Here is a 17518-nt window from a genome sequence, read left to right as displayed (position 1 = left end):
TCTCTCTCTCTCTCTCTCTCTCTCTCTCTCTCTCTCTCTCTCTCTCTCTCTCTCTCTCTCTCTCTCCATCTCTCCATCTCTCTCTCTCTCCATCTGTCTCTCTCTCTCTCCATCTCTGTGTCTCTCACTCTCTGTCTCTCTCTCTCTCTTTGAAGAGAGCTGTGATAAATTTGTGACATGCGCCTATCCCTTTTCTCTTCCACAGAAGCCCCAGCTGTAGCTGAAGGTGGGTCCCCTTGGAACGATCTGCCTGCTTGCCTGCTTTCTACCTTCATTAACCTAAACACCCCCTCCCCCTCAAAGGCATCCTTTGATTTGAGGATTTTGGAAGGGGCCGTTTTGGAAGAAGCTTGCTGCTGCTACCACTATTCTCAAAGCAAAACTGCTCTGCTGCAATGCTCAGGTGTTCAGTTTGCCCCCAGAGCCGTGATGGCAAACCTGTGGCACGCAGAGGGCATGCGCACTGTCGCCAGCTTCTCTTCTGGTTGCTCGGCTGCTCTTCCGCGGGCGACAGAGGGCCAAGAAACGGCTGGAAAACGGCCCCCCAAATGCCCAAAAAACAGGCATTCGCATAACAACCAGCTGGTTTTCGTGTTTCCGATGCTCTGGTGCGCACGAAGACCAGCGGGCCGGTGGCACATACATTCCAGTTTGAGCACTCAGTGCCGGAAAGGTTTGCCATCCCCGCCCTGGAGGCATTCTGGGAATCTAAGCTGCCTGTGTTGAGGGCTGGTTTAATCCAAGGATGTATTTTTCTTTACATTTTTCCGCACGGCGTTTTGTTTAGAATTCCTGCTGCCTTTGTGCTGTGACGCTTGTTAACCTCTTTACCTGTCTTAAAAAGACACCTCTGAACAATTTTAAAGGATAATTTTATACAAATGGGCACACCCTTCCGTTCTTTTGATAATCAGGCAATCTAGTTTTCCAAAGAAAAAAATTTCTTCTTTTCTGCCGTGTTTCCCCCAAAATAAGACAGGGTCTTATTTTCTTTTGACCCCCCCCACCCCAAAATAAGCGCTTGGCCTTATTTTCGGGGAGGTCTTATTATTTAGGAGGTGGGGAGCGTGGTCACCTTCATGGCTGCTGCTCCGTTGCAATATTTTCAGGGGAGGTCTTATTTTTGGGGGAACAGGATATCCTTTCTCTATAAACTCTAGTCCAAGACTGGGGAAACTTAATGCTTCTCTCGTGGATCCTAATTAACACAGATTCAGGTAATCCTTGACTTGAATTTCTGCCGCAAGTTGGAATGGTCATAAGTCGAGTCATCGCATGGCCAGACCCAAATTACCACGGTCAAAAGCAAGTTAACCCCATCTGTTAACGCAGATGTGACAGTTAAATAAATCCAGCTTCCTGGTGGGCTTTATTTTTATTTATTTTTTTGCCAGCATTCAGAGGGGAAAAAAATTCACAGTAGCAGCCAGTTTCAAGCGTAAGCTGTTTGCCAAACACCCAAATCGCGCTCGCAGTGCAACGGTCATAAGCACGAGCGCAAATCGTGAAGCGCTTTCCCTGAGGCCGCCGTAACTTTGAACCGACGTTAAGCAAAGAATCATAAGTCAAGGACTACCTGTAATGCTTGTGGACAGGTGATTGTCTAAAATCCCCTGAAAAACACCTGGGTTTACTTGCCACTGATCTAGTCCGTGATTCCTGCTAGGAACATTGAACAAAATGTTGTTAAGTAGGAGAGACTTCCGTGGGTTAAATGTCACCTGGAACATTCCTCACAGCTTAAGACATTCAGATGCGTCGTTGTATCGGTCGGTCTCCATGTCTGTCTGTCGTCTACCCATGCACCCATCTGTCCGTCTTGCCTGCCTCCTGGCCAGGAAAGTTTTATCAGGATGCTAAAACAATCATTTGTTCCTTCAGCCAGCAAGCGCTCTGCGTCAGCACTCAACCTCAAACAGCCCGAAACGCCCCTCCACAAGCGCCTCTCCTCCTCCGCAGCGCTTCTCAATTCTCCCACCGTAGGTAAGGAGCAGACTCCCAGGACCCACCACCCTTTCTTCCAAGCCACGGGATCTCCTCAAAAGTTACCCTTCGAATCACTCCTGCCCCTTTCTATGAAACCTCACACACACCCAATGGCTCATGGTGCTGCCTCAAATCTTCGAGCGAGCACAAGCTTTTCACGGGCTCAATAGGTTTGCCTCATCTAAACCTCGGAATTAATAGCAATAGCAGTTCGACTTATATACCGCTTCATAGGGCTTTCGGCCCTCTCTTAAGTGGTTTACAGAGTCAGCATATTGCCCCCAACAACAATTCGGGTCCTCATTTTACCCACCTCGGAAGGATGGAAGGCTGAGTCAACCTTGAGCCGGTGAGATTTGAACCGCTGAACTGCAGATAACAGTCAGCTGAAGTGGCCTGCAGTGCTGCACCCTAACCACTGCGCCACCTTGGCTCTTATTAACTGCGATCCGGATTAATTAAATGGAATTCAGCTTCTGCATCTCTCTGGCGCCCAGCCCGGCTTAAAAATTGTTCAAAATTTTCCTTAGTTTCCTCTTAATTTATATTAATTTATTTTTAAATTAAGGCCTGGTTGTAATACAGTAGCCTGCATTTGGGCCTGGTGGTCTCCTCCCTCCAGCTATGGGGTCACCAGGACTCTGAATTCCCATTGAGCAGAGGGATTAACGTCTTTCTGTCTTAAAGAATCTCCTTCATTGATAACTGCCCAGCGGGTGGGATCCGGCTGCCATTACTGCTGGTTCGGCCGCCGAAAAATTTTAGCCCGGGCGCGTTTGCACTTAAAACGATCCGCGCATGTGCACAACATTTAAAAAAAGGAATAAAAATGACATTATTTTCAATGAAGGTTGTTCCGTGCATGTGCAGAATACAAAATCACGACGGTGCTCGCGAGGGTAGAACCGGTACAGTCACGCGTCCGCCGGAGTTGCTACCCATTCAGCCAAACCGGACCGAATGGGTAGGAACCTCCCTCTGATACTGCCCGATGGATGCTTGCCAAGCTAACAATTCCATATATATATATATTTCCTTGCAGGCGCAGCTAAAAGGAGCTCTTCCCTAAACAGGCTGAATAACAAAGGATCTCTGAGTTCGGAGCAAGGACTACTCAACGCTTCGCAAGCAGAGCAGAAAGGTGCAGCAGACGAGAATTTTGAGAACCGTTTCATTTGTCTTATCGTATTTTTCGGAGTGTAAGGCGCACTTTTTTCCCCCTCAAAAAAGAGGGTGGAAATCTGGGTGCCTCTTATACACCGAATGCAGCATTTTTGGTCTACCAAAAACCCCACCCCCTTCACCAAAATGGCCGTGCAGAGGGCTTGGGAGGCTTGCAAAGTGCTCCTGGGAGCTGGGGAGGGGGAAAAAGAACAAAGAAGGGGCCGTTTTTGGCCCCCAGGAGCACTTTGCAAGCCTCCCAAACCCTCTGCCCGGCCATTTTGGTGAAGGGGGTGGGGTTTTGGTAGGCCCATTTTTGCAACAATACTCAATTTAAACAACTGCCCTACTTAGCAAAAAGAAATTTGGGACTGTAATTTTGGTCATAAGGATTTCCTGTAAGACCGTTGCGTGACCCGTCAAAACCGCGGTCCACTAAAGTGCGCCCGATTAAAGCGCGTACCTGACATCATCATCAGCGCGACAAATAAAATTAAAAATAAATTAAATTAAAATTAAAAATAAATTAAATTAAAATTAAAAATAAATTAAATTAAAATTAAAAATAAATTAAAGCAAGCCGATTCACATAAAGGTAAGGGTTAGGGTTAGGTTATGGGTTAGGGTTAGGTTTAGGGTTACGTTAAGCATTAGGGTTAGGTTAAGGGTTAGCATTAGGTTTAGCGTTAGGTTAAGGGTTAGGCTTAGGGTTAGGTTTAGGGTTAGTTTTGGGGGGGTTAGGTTTAGATTTACGCGTTAATTTTAAGTTTACCACTCACAGCGTGCTGTTTTCGTCGCACTGTGATGACATCACGTACGCGCTTTCGTCGAGCGCGCTTTAGTCTACCGCGGTTTTGTGGTGGAACCAGACCGTTGATTTAAATTAGCCCTTATTCCCCCTTGATACCCTGTTTCCCCGAAATTAAGACCTCCCCGGATAATAAGCCCAATCGGGCGTTTGAGCGCATGCGCTAAAATAAGCCCTCCCCTGAAAATAAGCCCTCCCCCCCAAAAAAAAATTTGCAACGCAGCAGCCACAAGGTGACCATGTTCGCTGCCTCCTGCACCTCAAAAATAATAAGACCTCCCCGAAAATAAGGCCAAGCACTTATTTTAGGGGGTCAAAAGAAAATAAGACCCTGTCTTATTTTCAGGGAAACATGGTACTTGAGGATAACTGATCCACAAAGTTAAATATTGGGTGTATTTCTTCCAAATGTATAGTTGGCGAGCCAAACAAATGTGGTGTTAGCTGGGATTGTTGCTGTCCTTCAGTCTGATAAACGATGTTTTTGATGATCCCCATAAATTGTGTATATCTTAAGTCATCCTGAGCGCAGCTTGAAAATAATCTTGTGTGTTTTTGGGTTCTAGGAGAACCGGAGAAAAAGCGGAGTTCATCGTTGAGCAGAATGAGCAATAAACTTCCCGAAATAGAAAACATACAGAAGGAAGAGAAAGCAGGTAGCTAAGATTTGACTCGGTTAGCAATTTCAAAAAAATCGTTGCAAACTGCCCTTGTTATTCATGACTCTCACAAGAGTTGGGAGGGACCGTGTAGGTCATCTAGTCCAACCCCCCCCCCCCCCAAGAAGGAGACCCTACAGCATTTCTGACCTGAGGGCAGTCCAGTCTCTTCTTGAAAGCTTCCAGGGATGAAGCTCCCCACAACTTCCGAAGGCAACTTCTGTTCCATGGGTTGATGGTTCTCCCTGTCAGAAAATATCTCATTTCTAGGTTGAATCTCTCCTTGTTCAGTTTCTGTCCATTGTTCCTTGTCTGGCCTCTGGGTGCTTTTGAAAATAGGTTTCTTGTGTGAGTGACAGAGAGAGAGAGAGGAAGAGAGACAGAAAGGAAGAGAAAGCAAGTGGAAGAGAGAGATAGAGAAAGAGGTCGAGAGAGTGAAAAAGAGTGGAAGAGAGAGAGAGAGAGAGAGAAAGAGTGGAAGAGAGAGAAAGAGAGGGCAAGAAAGAGCGGAAGAAGGAAAGAAAGAAAGAAAGAAAGAAAGAAAGAAAGAAAGAAAGAGAAAGAAAGAAAGAAAGAAAGCTTTTATAGAAAGCCCCACACCTCAAATTGTACAGCTAGCCCAGATCAAACCCACTGATTCCCACTACCTGCCTGCATTGCTTCCTTCATGATTCTTGGGGGGCAGCCTGCATGGACCCTCCAACAATTGACCCCCTCCTGCCTATTGGACAATACTTGGCACTGCCTTTTAATTCTCTCCCCCCCCCCTTTTTTTTTTTTAATTCCTTCTTAATAAAGACCTTGTGCCTCGTAGGCAGCTCTTGGCAAGGATGCTGTTCTTTGGAGCATTTTAATTTTACTTGTTTTGATCCAACCTTTATTCTTTCGATAAACAACTCAGGGGCAGCAAATGCATCCACTACTCCTTCCTCCTCCTCTTTGCCCCACAACAACCTTGTGAGGTAGATTGGAGAGGGGGGGGGGACCAGGTTAGTCTCTTGGTTTCGAGCCGAGGTGGCGCAGTGGTTAAATGCAGCACTGCAGGCCACTTCAGCTGACTGCAGTTCTGCAGTTCGGCTGTTCAAATCTCACCGGCTCAGGGTTGACTCAGCCTTCCATCCTTCCGAGGTGGGTGAAATGAGGACCCGGATTGTTGTTGGGGGCGATATGCTGACTCTGTGAACCGCTTAGAGAGGGCTGAAAGCCCTATGAAGCCGTATATATGTCTAACTGCTATTGCTATCAGAAGTCTGGTTGTGCCTTTTCTGACTAACGGGGCGAGTTGTTAAGGCGCTATCTGACTTCTGATTTTGGCAAGGGCCTGTAGGCCTCCGCAGGCTGGTCTTAGCTCTGGAATTTGGCTCCCCTTTTTATTGATTTGTCAAACCTGTGTACACCCACAAGTGTCTCGTGCCAAGACGGGTCCTAAGCCTTCTCCATGGTGTGGACGGCCTTCCACCCGAAAGTGTCGTCGTCCCCCCCCCTCACTCTCCTTGGAGACTCCTCGTTGACGCCTCCTCCGTTGCTTCCCGTCCCGCAGCTCGCCGTTTGGCCGAGAACACTTCCGTCAGCCGCCTGCTCACCCCCACCCAGGCCTCTCTAGCCAGGAGTAAGAGCGCAGCCACCTTGTCTGCTGAGGGCAAAGATCCCGCAGGTAACAGCCCGGAGCCATCTAGCATGGCAGGGCTGCTGGGTAGTTTAGGAGCACAACCAGACATGTTCCCTGTTTCTCCCCGAAAATAAGACCTCCCCGGATAATACCGTATTTTTTCGGAGAATAAGACGCACCCGTTTTCCCTCAAAAAAAGAGGCTGAAAATCTGGGTGCGTCTTATACACTGAATACAGCACTTTTGGCCTCACGAAACCCCTCCCCCTTTCACGGAATTACAATCGGGCTTTTGAATGCATGCGCTAGAATAAGCCCTCCCTGAAAATATGGCAACACAGCAGCAGCCATGAGGTGACCACGCTCGCCGCCTCCTGCACCTCAAAAATAATAAGACCTCCCCAAAAATAAGGCCAAGTGCTTATTTTGGGGTGTCAAAAGAAAACGGGATCCTGTCTTATTTTCGGGGAAACGGGGTATAATAGATCTACTGATCTATTCTAACCTTGCCTTGTTGGATGTTTTCTAACCAGTAGAATGGGGAAGAAATCAGTTCTGCCAATCACACTACCACCCCTCCCCCAGATAACAAATCTCCTGAATTTCCCCATTAGGGGCTTTGAAGATGGGGGCGGCATGGGTTTGCTCTCTACCCGGAGTTTGGGGTCCCGGGAAATGCCTTCAGGAGCAGCCAACTTGAAATACTTCTTTGCATGTGCCTGTAAAGACTTTTAACCCAAGCGTGGTAACTCGAGCGATTTCGTGGCCTGTCACTGAGCCTCTGCATCCCTCTGGGGCAGGTAATGGGAGCTCAGTCCGTTACACAGCGCTAGGGATCCAAACCGCTGAACTGCCGACCTTTCCGAGCGACAAGCTCAGCGTCTTAGCCACTGAGTTCGAATCGGCAGTTCGAATCCCTAGCGCCGCATAACGGAGTGAGCTCCCCGTTCCTTGTCCCAGCTTCTGCCGACCTAGCAGTTCGAAAGCAGGTAAAAAATGCAAGTAGAAAAATAGGGACCACCTTCGGTGGGAAGGGAAGAGCGTTCCGTGCGCCTTCGGTGTTGAGTCATGCCGGCCACATGACCACGGAGACTTCTTCGGACAGCGCTGGCTCTTCGGCTGTGAAACGGAGATGAGCATCGCCCCTTGGAGTCGGGAACAACTAACACATGTGCGAGGGGAATCTTTACCTTTATGGCCTTTATCAGCTTCTCGACTTGGTGGATTCTGTGGGGTCCTTGTTGCTCTTTGAGTTTCGCAGTTTAGACATTTCATGACCCAACTGGGTAACGTCATCAGCGCAAGAAGGGAGCGGGGTTTGTGGAGTGGAGGAGGAGAAGAGGAAGAAGAGCAGGACTGTGTGGTCCTTGGTGCTCTTGAGTTTGGTGGTTTTCTTGCAGACGTCTCGTGACCTAACTAAGTAATATTATCAGTGCTAGAAGGGACGGGGGTTCGAGCACTGATGATGTTACCTAGTTCGGTCATGAAACATCTCCAAGAAAACCACCAGTGACCCTACACTCCTCCTCCTCTGCACACTCCACTCCCTTCTAGCACTGATGATGTTACCTAGTTGGGTTATGAGGGGGGGAAAAACCCACTCGAAAGAGAGCACCAAGGACTCCCCAGCTCAACCCTGAAACTGCAAATATCCTTGGCTGTTGATCGATTCTCCCCTCTGTCCTCGTTCAGCTTCCGTCGGCTCCCCAGCCCACCTCCCCAAAGTGCCATTACGTAGCCGCAGCACAGACCGGTTGAAGGGAGCGGCTTCCTCCTCCGAACATGCCCCGTCGGAATCCGCACAGGTAAGCCTTCGAGTAAGACCCGCCTGCGGGTTTCAGCTTCGGGGATAGCACCAGCACGAGACCCACGGATAACGGAGCCTCCCCTCCCAATTCTTTTGATAGGATGGCTTCAGTTACTCTCCACGCCCCCCCCCCCCCCCGTAGCAGTTGTAGTGGTGAGAAATAAGTGGTGAGAAATAAGGGTACAATTAAAGTATTTGAAGGGGTGTCTTGCTGGTAACATTTTTTGGCATTGACGTGGTGGCTCGAACCATGACCATCGCAGGGGTTTAAAAAGCCACATTCTACCTTTTTGGAAGCCAAGTTTCGCCGACGATCCTCCCGTTTCTGACCAGCTTTTCTGTAATTCAGTGTATTTTTTTCCAGATAGTCCAGAACTGGTATCTCCCCTTCGCCTCCCTATAAACGTGAATTAAAAGAGCTGGGCCCCATTTTTCACCATGTCAGATGAGAAGGAGATTTTTCCTACCCGGCAGAGTAGAAGTTATTCTAGCTGAAGCTCTGCAGTATCTCTCTCAAGAGAAAACCAGTGATGTGACAGTATCTCTCTCTCTCTCTCTCTCTCTCTCTCTCTCTTCTTTTCCAAGAAACCTGAGCCAGCCAAGCAGCCCCCGTCTTCCACAGGGAGGAGAGCGCCTTCCCCATCTCTGCCTAGCTCCAGGCGCTCCATCTCACCCGGGAACGTGGGGAAGCTCCCTCCGTCTCCAGCAACAATAAGGTTTCTATCCCATTCAGAATCTCTGCTTTCCCTCTATTGTGCTTGGGGTAAAGCCAGTCAGTCAGTCGGAATAGAGCTGGAAGGGATCTCGGAGGTCTTCTAGTCCAGCCCCTGCTCAAGCAGGAGACCTTACATCATTTGAGACAAATGAATTGAATTATAGCAGTTATAGCAGTTAGACTTATATACCGCTTCATAGGGCTTTCAGCCCTCTCTAAGCGGTTTACAGAGTCAGCATATATTGCCCCCACAGTCTGGGTCCTCATTTTACCCACCTCGGAAGGATGGAAGGCTGAGTCAATCTTGAGCCGGTGAGATTAGAACCGCCGAACTGCAGAACTGCAGTCAGCTGAAGTAGCCTGCAGTGCTGCATTTAACCACTGCGCCACCTCGGCTCTACATAGCAATAGCAGTTAGACTTATATACCGCCTCATAGGGCTTTCAGCCCTCTCTAAGTGGTTTACAGAGTCAGCATATTGCCCCCAACAATCCGGGTCCTCATTTTACCCACCTCGGAAGGATGGAAGGCTGAGTCAACCCTGAGCCGGTGAGATTTGAACCGCTGAACTGCTGATCTAGCAGTAGCCTGCAGTGCTGCATTTAACCACTGCGCCACCTTGGCTATTGAATTGAATTGAATTGAATTTATTATATTTCTATGCCGCCCTTTTCCCAGAAGGGACTCAGGGCGGCTCACAACCCAAGTCAAGGGGGGGGGGGGTAGGGAATACAAATAGGGGGGAAAAAGACATAGACAAACAATACCACAATTTTAAAAACAACTCAACAGGCACACCATTCGAGCGGGGACAGGAACTCATCAGCCCCAGGCCTGTCGGAACAGCCAGGTTTTAAGGGCTTTGCGGAAGGCCTGGAGGGTGGTGAGGGTTCGAATCTCCACGGGGAGTTCGTTCCAAAGGGTCGGAGCAGCCACAGAGAAGGCTCTCCTCCGGGTAGTCGCCAGTCGGCATTGGCCGGCGGATGGAATTCGGAGGAGGCCTAATCTGTGGGATCTGATCGGTCTATTGGAGGTAATTGGCAGCAGGCGGTCTCTCAAGTACCCAGGTCCAATACCACGAAGGGCTTTATAAGTGACGACTAGCGCCTTGAAGCGTATCCGAAGACCAATAGGCAGCCAGTGCAGCTCGCGGAGGATAGGTGTAACGTGGGTGTACCGAGGTTGGCTGTCCATTCTCTTCTTGAAGACCTCCAGTGGTAAAGCACCTAAAACCTCTGAAGGCAGCATGTTCCACTGGTCAATGGTCCCCACTGCCAGGAGGTTTCTCCTTAATTCTTGCACCCCTTGGCCCTACTGAGGAACCCCAAGAGATTTTCAAGAAACCCATTGTTTTTCCTCTCGGTTTCATGGTTCTCTCCATAAAGACAGAGGTCCGTGGAGATTCTCCGCCATCCAGGTCCCGCTTGTCCCAAAGGTGCTTTTTCAGGAGGCAGCTGTGGACTTCCTGGTTTTTACTTTGAAGGACATTTGGCTCCTTATCGTTCTTCAGCTCTGAAAGGATGGTGGGCAATGGAAGGATCTACATTCCTTGCAGACAGCTGGTCATTTGCAGCCTTTTAGAGAGTCCTTGAGGCCACTTGGAGGTTTATCTCAAGATTACCTGAGTATGGAGCCGCCTTGGAACCGTTGAAAGGAGTGTGTTGCAGACTGTTGGGTCTTTCAACGGTTCCAAGAAGCTCCACGCCCATTTGCACCACTCAGGTGATCTTGAGATAAACCTCCAAGCATCCTCAACGACCCTCTGAAAGGATGCAAACGACCAGCTGTCTGCAAGGAATATAAATCCTTCCGTTCCCCACCATCCTTTCGGAGCTGAAGAAGAAGCTCCTTGGATGAGAAGCGAAACGCCTCCAGAGAAAACCAGCAAGTCCAATTGAAAAAGCATCTTTGAGACTCCAAGCGGTCTCAACGACCCTCTAAAAGGCTGCAAATGACCAGCTGTCTGCAAGGAGTATAAATCCTTCCATTCCCCACCATCCAGTCAGAGCTGAAGAAGCTTCTTGGATGAGAAGCGAAACGTCTTCAAAGAAAAAAGGGTCAAGCATTAGGTCAACAGATTCTTTGGCCTTTGAAGCCCCTTCTAATCGCTCCCCCCCCCCTCTCTCTCTCTCGGCAGACGCAGGCCGCAGCCATCTTCCACAAATGTCTCGCGGCAGCGGCCATCCTCACCCATGGCGGTCCCTAAACCGGCCCCGATTCAGCGCCCACCCCTCACCCCGAACGTCCTCGCCGTCACCAAAAAGAAGAGCGAGGTGGAGAGCAGCGCGGCTCCCCAGGAGCAGGAAACCACCGGGCTCCCCTCGGAGAAAGAATCGCCCGCCGGACCGCCTAAAACCAAAGAAGGTAAAGAGAGGAAAAAAAAATCTTAATTGAGAAAAAAAGTGACATGAACGTTTTAATTTTTATACACCGTTTTATATTTTGACGGTTTGCCGTACGTTCGCTCTTTGAGGGGTGGTTTAGAAGTGTGAAATGTAAAACAAGTTAAGTAAATATCAGTTTATATTTAAGGCTGAGCCAGCCAGCCAGCCAGCCCCCGTCATCACCATTGCTGAATCTGTCTCGGTACCGGTCTGTTTCCCACGTTGCGCTCAATACCGGATTTTTCAGAGTATAAGACCCCCCCCCCTTGAGGCAGTCAAGATCAAACTCCAGACAGCGGGCAGAATTCTCCTGCAATCCTGCATTCTGACCACTGCGCCACCACGGCTCTGGTTAACTTAACAACTGCAGGGATTCACGTAACCCTGGCAGCCAACAAGGATGTAAAACATGACAAAACTCACCTAACAAACGCCCGACGCGGCGACAGTTTTGGGCTCAGTTTTGGTCGTTAAGCCGAGGACTAATTGTATCGCTTTAAGCAGGCCCCAGGATCCCTTCCTGGCTTGCTGGCTCCCGCTCGTCCTCCCACTTAGCGCTCGTAGGTCCAGCTAGCACCGTAGAGTGAGCTAAGCACCAAATGGGCCCGTGGGGGGCCTGAGCGGCCCCTGGCTTCAGCCCCGCCCCGTGTTTTCCTTTGCAGAGCCAGCGGCCTCCTTCACCTTCCTTCCTGAGTTGCCACCTCACGTCTTCAGTCCCTCGTCTCCTGACGCGCCGTCTTTCCGCACGCAGGATTTCCCGACGGCCTCCTCTTTCGGCAGAAGGATGCTATTCGGCTACGATCCCATCTCGCGCCTGGGAGGCTCCTCTCACTCCCTGAGCGGCGCCAGCCCCAGCCCTTCCCGGGCTGACTTCCCGGGCCAGGGGGACTCCCCCTGCATCTTCCCGCCGTGCGTTCCCAGCACGCCGAACATGGAGGGAGCCGTGTCTGCCAAGGGTTTCCCACCGCATTTTGTGTTTGGGGCCTGCAGGCGCAGCGACGCAGGCGGGCTCAGCCCCGTGCAGTGCATGAGCTTCCCGTGCCCACGACGGCCCGCCACGACCTACCGGCTTACCCCTCCATCTCCTTTGTGCCGGAGGAGCTCAGTCCACCGACCCATGACGGTGGCCACCGACCCTTACGTCCTGAATAAGCTGCTGCACACTTTCCAGACCATGCGCTGTAGCGTGGACAACATCTTCCAGGAGCTCAGGGTGGTAAACACTCACCTGGCCAGCCTCTCCGACCACTTTGGGGCGCTGCCCAGCCCTGGCTACTCTTCCCAGAACGAGCAGGACGATTCGGATTAAGCCAAGCAAAGTCTTAGCTCCTTGCCCAGTTCAGGCTCAAATTTAGGTCCAGGGTAAATCGTTCTGCTTTGAAAGCAGAATCTTCAGAGCGGGTTTTTCCCCCACCTGTTCCCCTGTCCTCGGCCCACAGCTTCACCCCAGAGCTACAGGTGACAAAGGAACATTTCACCCATCCCCTTCATACGAGCCCTTTTCTTCCCCTGCCGAAAACGAGGTAGGGGGAAAGACCAAGCTAGGAGGGACACCTCCCTATTTATATATTTATCTATTGATTGATTTATTGGAGCACCTCCTCTTTTTTTGCAATAAATGGTCTCTTGCAATATAATAGAGCAGTCATTTTTTATTTTAAAGATAAACCGACAAGGGCATATATATATAAATATTAAACACCTCGGGGTAATCTTTGTTTATCTCAAGGGAAATCTGCAGAATCGAGAACCGTTTTAGTCCTGGTGAGGACATTTGTACATTCTACCGAACGATTAACCTGTGGCTTTTTAATTTGTGTGCGTATGTGTTTGCATGTGTCCTTGGGCGTGTTACTCGTATTCAGGGTCCAGGAACAAAAAGAGCTGCACACGAAACAGTATTTGTTGTTTCAAAGAGCCGAGGTGGCGCAGTGGGTAGAGTGCAGTACTGCAGGCCACTTCAGCTGACTGCTATCTGCAGTTCAGAGGTTCAAATCTCACCGGCTCAAGGTTGACTCAGCCTTCCATCCTTCCGAGGTGGGTAAAATGAGGACCCGGATTGTTGGGGCGATATGCTGACTCTGTAAACCGCTTAGAGAGGGCTGAAAGCCCTATGAAGCGGTATATAAGTCTAACTGCTATTGCTATGCTATTGCTATTGCTATTGCTATTGTAAAGAATGGATGAATGGGGGAGGTCTTTATTTTTTTAAAATAAATTTTCATCGGATTTTTCCCATCCATAACAACTTTCAATCATCGCATTTACATTGCTGTGTCCTCAGAGTGGGGAGGTCTTTCCTTGAGGATGTGGAATTGGATTTATTTATTGCCAAGGAGAGAAAGAGCCTGGTTTAGGGAGGCTGGGGAATTCTGGCGGTTCAAGTCCACCAGACGTACCAGTTGCCAAGGATGGACACCCCTGGTTTGGATCGATTAAAAAGGGGAGATAATTGAAGAAGAATGGGAAATCGGTGGCCAGAAGAGAAAGCTGACCAAATCAGTCAGGCCAAATGTTTTATTTTCCTCTGGATTGTTTTGTGATTCAGGAAGCCATGGGGCCTCCTTGCCCCAACATAAAAGAGAGTTTACGGTATTGCAGCGACGAGTCTTTGGTGCTCTCTGGGGTGGATGCTTTTCTTTTTTTTTCTTTTTAATAGTTTTTATTGAACATTTTCAGGTTTAAAAACCACAAAAAAAAAAGAAAACAAAAAAAAGCAAAAACACGAGAAATAGAAAAACAAATACGAAACAGATAAAAATGACAATATAATATAATTTTACTGCATCAGCAAGTATAGTCTGCTTTTGTAGTTTACTAGTTAATTATTGCCTTTCTCATTCTAATTCTAATACTAAAGTAATAATTACACTGTAGTATAATAGTATAATGCATATAATCAGGTTTTACATACATTTTTCTTCATAATATATGGGTGGTTTTCTTGCAGACGTTTCATGACCCAGCTAGGTAACATCATCAGTGCTAGCCGTTAGGAATATAAGCTATCGGTTCGGTTGGCAATATATAAATCACGTAACAATGTTGTACCTGTTTCTTTAAATCATACTGTAAAATGTGATTGCTGTTTTTCCTCAATCGGCCATAAGAGGGAGCCAGAACGACTGCTAGCTCTCTGTTGCGTTAGATGTTGGGCTGATCTGATCTGAGTGTTTTTGGAAGCTGGCTATTAGAAAGTGCCGTGAGCTATTGTAAGTTTTGCAACTGCTAGCAAACTTTGTGTACCGGACTGATTATATGGATACTGGACTATGTTATTTGGATTATCCCTTAACTGAAAGACATTGATGACTGACTGTCTTAACCCGTGTATGACTTGGAGTGTTTGCTGGAATGCGGTTTGCTGTCCGTTTATATATTCTGGGGTGGGTGGGGCCGGTCTTAGAGATTCTTTTATTGGGCTGGTCACTGATGGCTCTTTGACAGTTCCTTGATTGGGGTATTGATCGTTGATCTGAAGTTGACCTCGATCTAAATATGCTGATCTGAGTGCTGATGATTGATAGAAGATACAAACTGACAGCAAACAACACTCCTTAATAGCACTGATGATGTTACCTAGTTGGGTTAGGAAACGTCTGCACCCAGGACCCCTCCCTTCAACCGTGAGCTACAAATATTCTCCTTTAAGGGTATTATAGCCCAAGAGAAAAAAGCATCCCCTCAAGTGTCCTAAGTCAACTGTCGGTTGATCGAACAATATGACCGTTTGCCTAATTTGGGGGGATTGGGGAAGCTGTCTGGGGAATTCTGGGAATTGAAGTCCACCCATCTTAAACTTGACATGGTTGAGAAAGACTGCCCTAGAGCATAGCCCTCTAGTAAAGCGTCCAGGGTTGCATAGATATTTTTCACTTTGGTCCATGCGAGTTAAATGTTTGTAACCAACACACACACCCAGTTGGAGACATGGATCAGCTTCTCCTAAATTCTCCACTTCGATGGGCGTTTTCCAAGGAAACTTGTGTCTCTCGTGCCAGGAGTCGAATTCTTGAAAACTTTCTGAGATAGCAGCAAAACAGCTTTCGCACCCAAGAAATCTCTTCGTGGGCCAGAGGTGCTTCTAGGCCAGTATTTCTCAACCTTGTCAACTTGAAGATGTCTGGACTTCAACTCCCAGAATTCCCCGGCTGGGGAATTCTGGGAGTTGAAGTCCAGACATCTTCAAGTTGACAAGGTTGAGAAACACTGTTCTAGGCGAACCTCTTCAACAGCCAAAGTGGTCTTTGGGGTGTGTGAAACTTCACCCTATTGTAAAAACCCGGCTTTTTCTTATTTTGAGATAATTCCTTATTTTGAAGGGAATTCAAAGCACGGAAGTAGAAAAAATCTACTACCTAGAACTTAAACCCATTGTATTTGATTATTCAACTTGAGCTTCAGCTCATTCTGCCCACAGTTCGATCCAGATCAACACAAGGTTGACTCAGCCTTCCATCCTTCCAGGGTCGGTAAATTGAGGACCCAGATTGTTGGGGACAAGAGGCTGACATTGTTAACCTCTTAGAGAGGGCGATAAAGCACTGTGAAGCGGTATACAAATCTGCGTGCGAAGGAAGGCAGGCTGTGAAGCGGTATATAAGTGCTCTTCCTTCCTTCCTTCCTTCCTTCCTTCCTTCCTTCCTTCCTTCCTTCCTTCCTTCCTTCCTTCCTTCCTTCGTATTACCTTTTTCATTCTCCTTCCTGGTGGCACAGTGCTTAGAATGCAGTATTGCAGGCTAAATCTGCCCACTGCCAGCAGTTCAATCCTGACCACCTTAAGGTTGACTCAGCCTTCCATCCTTCCGAGGTGGGTAAAATGAGGACCCACGTTATTGGGGGCCGTAGGCTGATTCGGTAAACCGCTTAGAGAGGGCTGTAAAGCACTGTGGAGCGGTATATAACTCTTAAGTGCTGTTGCTATTGCTAAATCCCTCTCTTATTTTTCCAGATGCGAGTGGCAAAACTCTTCCAGGGACCACAACCGCTGAAGAAGCATCGAAGATCTTGGCAGAGAAACGCCGCCTTGCCCGGGAACAGCGAGAGCGTGAAGACCAGGAAAAGCTTCAAAGAGAAGAGGAAGAAAGGTAAACGAGAGAGGGGTGCGTTTCCCCGCCCAGAAAGGTTTTTAATCAAGGTTTCTCTAGGGAGATTCTCTGAACCTAACCCCTGGTCTCCTGGGATAAAGACTCTAAGAGACTTAGACAAAGATAATTGAATAAAATAGAAAGGTCCTCCTTTTGCTCCATTGCAGATCTTGAACCTTTAAAAATTCTAAATGGCTGATCAGTTAAAATTCAAAAACTGCCTTCCTTCTTTTAGAAAGGAGGCCTGAAGCATTCTCTCCTTTGGTTCTGCTGGCTGGTTAATTGGTTGATTGAGTGGTCAGTTGGGTTGATCAGTTGGGTTGACAGGTTGGTTGAGTTGGCAGGTTGGTTGAGTTGGTTGGGTTGACAGGTTGGTTGATTGGTTGGGTTGACAGGTTGGTTGATTGGTTGAGTTGACAGGTTGGTTGATCGGTTGGGTTGACAGGTTGGTTGAGTTGGTTGGGTTGACAGGTTGGTTGGGTTGGTTGAGTTGGTTGGGTTGACAGGTTGGTTGGGTTGGTTGAGTTGGTTGGGTTGACAGGTTGAGTTGGTTGGGTTGACAGGTTGGTTGATTGGTTGAGTTGACAGGTTGGTTGATCGGTTGGGTTGACAGGTTGGTTGAGTTGGTTGAGTTGACAGGTTGGTTGATCGGTTGGGTTGACAGGTTGGTTGAGTTGCTTGGGTTGACAGATTGGTAGGTTGGCTGGGTGATTTGAATGGTTGGTTGGTTTGGGTTGGTAGGTTGGTTAGATGGTTGACTGGTTGGTTGGCTTGACTGCTTGGTAGATTGGTTGGGTTTACTGGTTGGTTGATTTATTCAACATATGGCAAGCCACCCAAAAGCCTGGGCAGTGAACCCCCCCTCCAAATCTACAGTCAAAACAGTGAAAAGCATTAAAACACATCAGCCCAGATGCAAAACAACCCCAACCACAAACCCACAACAGGGGCTCCACCGGCACACCATCCCCAGGCCTGGGAACAGTGGGGCTCGGTGCTGCCGATGGAGAGGCCAGGCGTTTGCAAACCGGGCTGCACGAGGCTGGCCGGCCGGCCTGCCTAGGCCAGCTTTTACCCACCTTCCCTTTGCTTTGGGCTCTTAGAATCCGGAAGGAGGAGCTGGCCAGCTTAGCCCAGGAAAAGCAGGCGCAGGAGGAGGCCGCCCTCCGAGAGATGGAGGAGCTGAAGAGAGCAGAAGAAGAGGAGCAGCAGCAGCTGGCCGAGAAGGAGCGGATTCAGAAGGAGCAGGAAGAGCAGGAGAAGCTGGTGGAGCTTCAGCTGCAGGTTGGGGTCTCAGCGGGGC

General features: G+C 48.6%; 1 protein-coding gene across 1 annotated transcript in view; it reads left to right on the top strand.

Annotated features, from left to right (window-relative positions):
- MAP7D3 (MAP7 domain containing 3) overlaps positions 1-17518 on the top strand; it is a 41615-nt gene that overhangs the window by 18025 nt on the left and 6072 nt on the right. The window contains exons 6-15 of the mRNA XM_087728245.1: positions 206-226; positions 1882-1983; positions 3029-3127; positions 4522-4611; positions 6155-6268; positions 7915-8027; positions 8615-8745; positions 10882-11108; positions 16080-16215; positions 17319-17499. Of these exons, the coding sequence (XP_087584371.1) occupies positions 206-226; positions 1882-1983; positions 3029-3127; positions 4522-4611; positions 6155-6268; positions 7915-8027; positions 8615-8745; positions 10882-11108; positions 16080-16215; positions 17319-17499 (1214 nt within the window). The remainder of the gene's footprint in view (positions 1-205; positions 227-1881; positions 1984-3028; positions 3128-4521; positions 4612-6154; positions 6269-7914; positions 8028-8614; positions 8746-10881; positions 11109-16079; positions 16216-17318; positions 17500-17518) is intronic.

This window comes from Thamnophis sirtalis, unplaced genomic scaffold, assembly GCF_051295495.1.
Source record: "Thamnophis sirtalis isolate CommonGarterSnake01/CBP01778 unplaced genomic scaffold, rThaSir2_p1.2 scaffold_13, whole genome shotgun sequence".
Classification (NCBI taxonomy): Eukaryota; Metazoa; Chordata; class Lepidosauria; order Squamata; family Natricidae; genus Thamnophis; species Thamnophis sirtalis.
Note: the sequence above shows the minus strand (reverse complement) of the source record. Positions and strands in the feature narration are given on the sequence as shown.